General features: G+C 48.5%; 1 protein-coding gene across 1 annotated transcript in view; it reads right to left on the reverse strand.

The window, feature by feature from the left end:
• The window catches only part of tll1 (tolloid-like 1), a gene marked incomplete at its 3' end in the record, with an annotated part of 66,969 nt that extends 58,220 nt beyond the window's left edge, over nucleotides 1-8,749 (reverse strand). The window contains exon 1 of the mRNA XM_083764840.1: nucleotides 8,070-8,749. Within this exon, the coding sequence (XP_083620966.1) occupies nucleotides 8,070-8,250 (181 nt within the window). The 5' untranslated portion in view covers nucleotides 8,251-8,749. The remainder of the gene's footprint in view (nucleotides 1-8,069) is intronic.
• Between the last annotated feature and the right edge of the window lie 1,251 nt (nucleotides 8,750-10,000).

Here is a 10,000-nt window from a genome sequence, read left to right on the forward strand (position 1 = left end):
GCAGAGCACTCTGGCCGGGAAAATCCTGTTTAATATAATATGAGAGAGAATGTCTCTGCCTTACACACGCACATGCACACACGCATGCACACACACACACACACACACACACACACACACACACACACACACACAAACACACACACATGCACACACGCACATGCACACACGCATGCACACACACACACACACACACACACACACACACGAACGCGCGTGCAGACGCACACACATGTGTACACCTCATACACATCTATATGTGAGTGTGAACACACTGTACAAGTGTACATGTACAGTGCACTGTACAGCATGTCATTTTCACCACACGCACGCACTCTGTCTGTCTATATTTTTCCGTCACACACAAACATAATGCACAAATACGGTATGCACAGTGCACACATATAACATGCCCTTACACATTCACACACACTCTCCATCTTTCTTGCTTACACGTGCACACACTGATACTCACACAGATGCATGCACGCACACACACACAAGCACACATCAGCTTCAGTTTCCTTCCTATGGAGAAAGGGGGAAGAGGTGAACAGTAGCCCCCCGCTTGTTGTCACGACATGGTGGGCTCCACTCACACACTGGGTTTCTCTGAGCACACACACACACACACACACACACACACACACACACACACACACACACACACACACACACACACACACACACCAAGTTCCAGCTTTGACACAAAATGGCCAGTGGGTCAGTGTTCTATTGTACAGTATATTGTTGTTGCTCATATTATTATTGTGTTTTGTCTGTGTCTGATGTTGAGCTGTGTGCTCTGACTGGTCCCACACAAATACACATTACTACTATTGATGTTTTCATCCAGTATGACTGACAATGACTTAAGCAATCATAGGCCCTTTGGGTTCCAGCTCAATTAAGAACACTTGGACAATGGACACTTGAAGTCGGAACTGTGCTGGAGTCTTTGCTAATGTCAAATTATTTGATATTGACTATATATTGACTGATTGAAAATTGACACTCAAGATTCTGTAGGTGTATAAATCGCCAGACCACCACACCACAAGACCACTCGACCGCTATAGGCCATTTAATTCTGAAGTTGTTGTGAATTGCTATGTGAGAGAATGGGGATCAGCCCGTAATTCTAACATTTCCAATGTGGCTTCACGTACGGTTAGGGTTAATAATGGGGTGAGTCGGACCAGGAAGGCATACGTTAGTCCGACATACCAATAGTCCGACACACGTGGCCGGTTAAGACTCACCCGCGACTCTGATGGCCGGTTAAGACACATACGTGGCCGCTTGGCCGGTTAAGACACATACATGGCCAGTTAAGACACATACGTGGCCAGTTAAGACACATACATGGCCAGTTAAGACACATACATGGCCAGTTAAGAAACATACGTGGCCGGTTTACGACTCACCCGCGGCTCTGATATACATGGCCGGTTAAGACATGTACGTGGCCGGTTAAGACACGTACGTGGCTTCCGCATGCGGTTAGGGTTAGGTAGGTTAGGGTTTGTAGTAGGACGTCGGACCAATGCACCGTCGGAATAATGACGCTGACACGAGAGAATGTGCCTGTATCCCTAGACTCCTAAGTGTAGTCTCTGCTAAGACGCAGCACTTCATCCATTCAGCCAGCATGGTTTGTTTTGCTTTCACTCTGTGTGTGTGTGTGTGTGCGTGCGTGCGTGCGTGCGTGCGTGCGTGCGTGTGTGTGTGTGTGTGTGAGAGAGAGAGAGAGAGAGAGAGAGAGAGAGAGAGAGAGAGAGAGAGAGAGAGAGAGAGAGAAAGGGTTTTATAAGAACACTGATTTGGAAGGAAACATGAATGATTCTGACTGAGTGTAACAGCTTCTGTGTGTGTGTGTGTGTGTGTGTGTGTGTGTGTGTGTGTGTGTGTGTGTGTGTGGTGGTCATCTCCAGCTGAGTAGCAGGATGCAGACAACCAGGAAGAGATAAGCACGGGTGAATGGAGAGAGCACTGCGCATGCGTGTGCACAGACACATGTGCACGCACGCACGCGCCTGTGTGTGTGTGTGTGTGTGTGTGTGTGTGTGTGTGTGTGTGTGTGTGTGTGTGTGTGTGTGTGCGTGCGCGCAGGGAAATCACTACACAAAGACATGGAAGTGTGTGCTCTCCTGTCTGGCAACGTGGGATGTGGAGGAGATAAGCAGACAGCCAGTGTTTTCCCAGCAATAACAGGAGACGGAGTACAAGCCACTCACATATCTTACATGCTAGCAGCATGCTAGCAACACACACACAATACATAGACATAAAAGGACACAGGCATACATGCTATAGACATGGAGAAAGGCACAGTACACTAGAGCCTGACAGATACTAGATTCTTTGGGTCAATCCCGATATAGTGTCAATATACCTGAAATTCTCTCTAGCCAAAATATCTTCTGAACAACATGTCGGTCGGCCTCTACCGCACACGCATACAGACCCCGGCAGGACGTACTGTAGAGCCTTCATTCTACTCCTCTACCGCACACGCACACAGACCCCGGGAGGACGTACTGTAGAGCCTTCATTCTACTCCTCCTGATGAACATTCCTCGCTGACAGGTGCCGCCCCAATCTGTCGGTAGAGTAGAGTATGTGCAGTGACAATATCACTCTTCCCGCCAGGATTCCCTTCCCTCCCTCCCCCTGGTTTCGAACCCCTAGTCTCCGCGGCGGTGGACAGGTGTTTTACCCCTGGCCTGGAGCATCTGAGTGCCCTGCACTAAATCTACTTCTGCTTATTCCAAACTCACACTCCGACACTCTAGATAAGAGCATATCTGCTAATGCCTATATTGTAAATTGGACCGTACCAACTGACCGGACCTCTGAAGAATCATCAGAATGTGAATGTATGTGATCGCACACATTTGTGTATGTTATGAATATGTCACACTCGAGCGTGCATGCAAGTGTGCGCACGTGTGTGTGTGTGTGTGTGTGTGTGTGTGTGTGTGTGTGTGTGTGTGTGTGTGTGTGTGCGTGCGTGCGTGCCGTGAGAGGTATACATGGCTGGTCAGAGTATAAATAGATTCTTTATAGGTGCTGATATTTAGAGCAGAAAACCATTTCTCAAGATTTTAACCTGCAACACAACACTCAATGCCTCGCCTGTTCCCCGTGAACGAGCCTGGCAAACACAAACACACACACATACACACACATAGACACACATAAGCACACACACACGCACACACGCACGCACGCACCCACGCACACACACACACACACACACACACACACACACACACACACACACACACACACACATATCCACGTACAAGGTAAGTTCTTCGTATGAGAACCACAGAGCCGGACATTGCTAAATAAACATTAAATCACCCACACAGATCTTACTGTTAATGTGTGCAAACGCACACAAGGGCACACATACAAACACATAGCCAATACAAGTCAGTAACCTGTCAGGTCAGTGTGTGTGTGTGTGTACTGTGCATGCGTGCATGTGTGTGTGGTATGTATGGAATGTGTGTTGGTCAGCTAGTGGAAGCTTAGAGTTATGGGTGGAGTTCTTATCAGACATCAATCACACATCAACATTGCAGACTGATTTTGGTATGGTGGAGTCACAGTTGTTTGATCTGAAACTTGAATTAAAAAACTAAATTGATATTGATATTTACATTGGTTTACCTTCCTAACATTGTAAGCTTGCAAAGAAGTCACACTGCCACTGCAGTAAAAGAGTGCTTCTGCAGTAGGTTCTTTAATTGATTGGTAGTTGTGAATAATCACTTGCAAATAGTAGTGTTGTCAGTTAAGTAGTGTGAAACTAATTAGATTTTCCTGCAGTCTGAGAAAAGAAAGAAAAAATAAAGCCTGGAGACAGATCTGCAGCCTGGAGACAGATCTGCAGCCTGGAGACAGAGACAGATCTGCAGCCTGGAGACAGATCTGCAGCCTGGAGACAGAGACAGATCTGCAGCCTGGAGACAGATCTGCAGTCTGGAGACAGCTCTGGAGCCTGGAGACAGATTTTCAGCCGGATGAGCTGGTCCTAATTAGAACTTTAAAGGGTTTGCTGGAAGAGTCAATTGGAATTTGCAATTGCTTAAAAAAAACGTACAGAAATTCACTGAATGTAAAAAGACTAGCTTTTATCATTCAGTGAATTGCTGCATGCTTTTTTATGTGCCACCTTAATAAAAACATCTTGTAATGTCAGTGGGACTCAAAAAGTTCAATTCAAGTTATTATTATTTTCTTATGTAGGGAAACCAAACTCCCATTACCAACACACCAACATGCACAAAACACACATAAGTACATGATGCATGCACACACATATGAAACATACATCCACATATAAACAGTCCTGCACTGATGTATGCATGCAAAAACGCACATTCACATACACACACACGTCTTTACCACTCCAACACATGCGCACTCACACAAAAATGGTAAATGGTAAATGGTGCATTTATATAGCGCCTTTATCCAAGGCGCTTTACATAGATTGTGCATTACATTCACCCATTCATACACCGATTGCGGCGGAAGCCATGCAAGGTACCAACCAGCACATCGGGAGCAATTTGGGGTTCAGTGTCTTGCCCAAGGACACTTCGACATGTAGACAGGAGGAGCCGGGATTCGAACCGCCGACCCATGGATCATTGGACGACCTGCTCTACCTCCTGAGCCACAGACACACATAATCCGATTGGTTGATTGTGGCATAATAACCGTGGCTATGCAGTCTATTTGTTGCAACGGTAGGTTGCATTTACTATGAAAACATGCATTTCCCGTCAGTCAGTCAGTCCGTCAGTCCGTCAGTCAGTCCGTCTGTCACCATACGTCTCCATATATGTTCTTGCCTCGTGACATCACGTGACATCATCAGGGATGGAGATCCATGCTGTCATCAATATTAAGCCCATATAACTTGCTTAGATTTCTTGTGTCAGGAAAAGGGTATAGCCTGTATGACTTCTGGTCTAGATGGGTGGATCCTATTGGTTCACCGATCTGAGCACCCGCCCACTGCCCCCCTCCTCCCTTCCCCGGTAGAAAACAGCGGAGAACACTGACGTCACCAAATTTGGAGCGACGCACCTCTGCACTATATTGGTTAGCAGAATACAAGGAAGTGGGCTTCTTATGTCACATTTTCCAATGCCTTTCCCCAGGCTTTCATTTTTGAGCCGAATGCGAGCATAAATATAAGCTTGGTTAGCTGGACAAGGGTGTAACTTTATATCTTCAAACACCTAAATGTGCAGGTCAATGGAGTTTTGTGAGATTTCTCTGCCACGGCCGATATATAGGCAGAGCTGGCCAAATATGGGGTTGACCGAGAAAAATCTAAATGCAAATGTTGTATAGCAACTGCCTTGTTTGTGCAAAACGTTCTTGTAGAAATTATTCCTGTAATGAAATTGTTATTACAGAAAAAATAAAAGGAGTAAAGAAAGAGAGGAAGAACAGACATGCACTTGTTAAGTCTTAAGTGAAACTCCAGAATTTGTGTCCAAAACATCTGCACACATTTGGGTGGAGCACCCATAATAAAGACATGCACACATGCACAATCACAGGCACACACTAACATACAAACCAGTTGGGTGGGATTCAATTAATATACAGCATGATTTATGTAGAAACGTGACTTTGACTTTGAATGTACAACAACTTGTTGATTGGGAGTACAAACATTTACAGTGCTGTATAGGTTTGTCATTTTACAGTGTACACACACGTGCGCACGCACGCATGCACACAACACACGCACGCACGCACACACACACACACACAAACATAGCAAATCACTCTCTCTTGCTCTCTCTCTCTCTCTCTCTTTCACACATGCACACGCACGCACGCATGCACGCACGCACGCATGCACGCACGCATGCACATTATTGGTTCAAACATATTTTCTCTGTGTGGTTCTATTGTCATTCCACTGCAGTTTCGATCCTGTCCAACTGTGCATGCATGCAAGCTTCATGCATGCACCTGCTGCATGAGCAGCAGGTCCTTGCAAACTTTACCAGGATGCATGCGCACACACACACACACACACACACACACGCATGCACGCGCGCACTAGCAAATACGCCTCAAATCTCTCCTCTGTCCTCTCCCACTCTGCACATTCACACATGCACGCAGGCCCTGCAGTACACACAGACGCTGACAGAATCCAATATCCTGGGCACTGTCAACTCAAAATTGAGATGGGCTCAAAATAAGGCGCAATTCTAAGCTATATACTACCCAATAGCTATTAGTTGACGCATTTCTGTGCAGTGGTCTCAAACTAATTCAAGTCATGGACGTCCAAATTAACATAGCCTAGGCTATTTGTCCACGGACCCCCATCTGAGAGGATTTCGTGCCAGGAACCCCCCTGGGATTTTATTACATTATATGAGATGATTATTAGGCTACACTATGAGCTTGTATATTACAATTAAGTTTATTACATTTTGGACCGTTATTACATTATGAGCTTTGACCATTACTATACGTCATTAGGCTACATTACATTATGAGATTCAAAATCTTTCACATTTTTCAAGATGTATTTCTAAATAGATCTGATCTATACTCCATATAGGCCTTTGAAATATCCAGCCTATGGGTTACATTTATTTTTTTATGCGGGTCCCCTGGGCCCATGAGGACCCATGGCCTGGGGGTCCCCTGGGCCCATGAGGACCAATGGCCTGGGGGTCCCCTGGGCCCATGAGGACCCATGGCCTGGGGGTCCCCTGGGCCCATGAGGACCCATGGCCTGGGGGTCCCCTGGGCCCATGAGGACCCATGGCTTGGGGGTCCCCTGGGCCCATGAGGACCCATGGCCTGGGGGTCCCCTGGGCCCATGAGGACCCATGGCCTGGGGGTCCCCTGGGCCCATGAGGACCCATGGCCTGGGGGTCCCCTGGGCCCATGAGGACCCATGGCCTGGGGGTCCCCTGGGCCCATGAGGACCCATGGCCTGGGGGTCCCCTGGGCCCATGAGGACCCATGGCCTGGGGGTCCCCTGGGCCCATGAGGACCCATGGCCTGGGGGTCCCCTGGGCCCATGAGGACCCATGGCCTGGGGGTCCCCTGGGCCCATGAGGACCCATGGCCTGGGGGTCCCCTGGGCCCATGAGGACCCATGGCCTGGGGGTCCCCTGGGCCCATGAGGACCCATGGCCTGGGGGTCCCCTGGGCCCATGAGGACCCATGGCCTGGGGGTCCCCTGGGCCCATGAGGACCCATGGCCTGGGGGTCCCCATGCCACTTTGAGAACCACAATGCTGTGAAAACAACAGTAGGCCTATATATAGGCTATACATCTCCAAACGGGACAGGACAGTGAATGCATATATACATGCCCTCCACCCGAAAAAGCACAACTCAATACATAAACTGTTACTGTGGACGACACCATGAAGCATTATACACTTGTTTACAATAGGGTCCACCATTTTCAATTCATCAGATGATTGATGTTCTTCAGAGAGACTTTCTCCAGTTACAGCAAGACTCACAATCACAAACACACGCAGCGCTCAACCACTTGACCCCTAGCGCCTGTGTGTGTGTGTGTGTGTGTGTGTGTGTGTGTGTGTGTGTGTGTGTGTGTGTGTGTGTGTGTATGTGTGTGTGTGTGTGTGTGTGTGTGTGTGTGTGTGTGTGTGTGTGTGTGTGAGTGTGTGTGTGTGTGTGTGTGTGTGTGTGTGTGTGTGTGTGTGTGTGCGCGCGCGTTCTCTTAATATACAATATACAATATACCTTTGAATTTAATTAAACATGAGAAATTAAGAACAAGTGCACCGCAAGTATCCACAAGACCACAAAACAGAACCGCTAATTTAGTGCAGCCCTGCTACAACACATGCAATAAGCTGCAGTTTTTACACTCTCGTAATTTATTATGGTTGGTCTATTTTTACCCTACCAGTACCAGACTCTCTTATATATTATATACCCTCTTATAAATGACTATTATGCTATCAATTATACGGCTGCCTACATTTTGCCTGAATGTGCATCACTCAAAAGCAGAATATGACACCTACCGGCTTTGCACGGGTCTTTATAGTCGATGCTCTCCGCTTTCTCCTCTTCGAAATACTCATAATTCGTCTCCTCGTAGTCGAAGCCGTCACAAAGCGACAGTTTGCTCCAGAAAGTCAAGCCGGCGAGCAGCAGCGTGATCCAGCGCATCTTAGCGGCCAGTGGCGGGGGCACGCGCTCCATCTGAGGACGGTGCGGTCAAAATGAATGGATGGACGTCCTCCACTCGCTCTCCTCCTCCGCTCTCCTCTCCTCCAGAGTCCGCTCCGAGATGTTCTTGACCCGCTGCTCTCCAGAGAAAGTCCCACGGCCACGGCAGCATCCGCGACGGACAGGAATTTAACGGCTCATTGTGAAGAGAAGGAAGGTCCGCGCGGGGACGGGAGAGGAGGAAGAGAACACCTCAAGTCGGACACTGTTAATTTACTGTACCCGTTTGAGTGTGCTCCATGGTGGACGGGCTGCAGCTTTAACCTATGGGTTTCTATTCATGAACAAAGTGTCTGTTGAAGAACTGTGCACTCCGCTGCTGCCTCTGGCGTGTTCCAGGTGTTGTAGAGCTGAAATGATAATAATACAAAAATAAATGAAGAGAGAGCAATACGAGAGCGACAGTGATCGGGCTCTCAGTCCTGGAGGTATAGGCTAGAGTCTAGACTTTATTGTCGCTTTCCGTGTAGTGTGGAGTGGAGCGCAAAGACGCACTGGGGTCACCCTATTCTCTCTCTCTCTCTCTCTCTCTCTCTCTCTGTGTGTGTATGTATCACTGTCTCTCCACTACTCCACCTCTGTCCGAACTCTGCGAGTGTCCTGCGCTACTGTGTGTGCCAGTGCTGTGTGTCCTGCATGCATTCACAACGACCGACTCAGCGCATGCACGCACCGCCTCCAACCAGTCCTTCCTGACTCCTTTACTTGCGGCTTGGGGCGTAAAAAGCAAGTAGTCAGTCTGTCTCTCTCTCTCTATAGACAGACAGATAGATATATAATAAAATGTGGAATATAGCCGGCTAAACCGGTAGGACATAAAAGTAACACTGTGGTTATAATTTGGCCCATATAGCCCCGAGGCTCCGCTGCTCTATGCATCACCACCACGGTGAAAGGAGGCGGCCTAGTGCATGTGTGAAGTATTTAGGAAGCTTCATGGCCACAAGTAGGTGTGATTGGGTTGGGGCCATTAATGCCTTTTTGACGTGGGTTTGGTTCCATCCTTGCGCCGGTCAGACAGACAGACAGCATCAATCAATACGTACGTGCAGCAGGCCTGCCCTCCACTCCACTCATCTGCTCAAAGGTCCATTTACTTAGCCTACAGCGAGCAGACGTTCATAAGCTGACCTGACGCCGAGCGACACCAGGTAGGCTCCTTATCTGCCAGGTTACTTATTATTATCTCTTCGCGGCCCCGTACGTGCACGCTGAAAGACAAACAACGGTTGTTGTTGTTGTTGTTGTTGACAGACCGGCCCAGCTGAACACATTGACACGCAGCAACACCTTTGGTTTCTATCCTGCAGGACTACGTTCTTACCTGCTGTAGCTGCGCGTGCGTGTTGCGAGGGGGTTCCGTGTGCAGGTCCTCGGGTATTCCCACGCCGCCCGGGGCGCCTCCAACTGCCGCCCGGGGCTCATCGGGCGCCGCACGGTGCACGACGGGTCATTCCCAACGTGCCCATGTTTCCCCCCAACGGGAGAGATTACCGGGACGCTTGTCGCTTGTCTCTGATGCTCGCCACTAATCCTACCCTGGCTGCACATACATACACACACACACACACACACACACACACACACACACACACACACACACACACACACACACACACACACACACACACACACACACACACACACACACACACACACCGAGTCACCGAGAGAGAGAGAGAGGTGCGCGACGTCACGTGATCAATCCAGCCGCAAGCTGTCC

Source organism: Protomyctophum parallelum (assembly GCF_964188405.1).
Source record: "Protomyctophum parallelum genome assembly, chromosome: 5".
In the NCBI taxonomy this organism is placed as follows: Eukaryota; Metazoa; Chordata; class Actinopteri; order Myctophiformes; family Myctophidae; genus Protomyctophum; species Protomyctophum parallelum.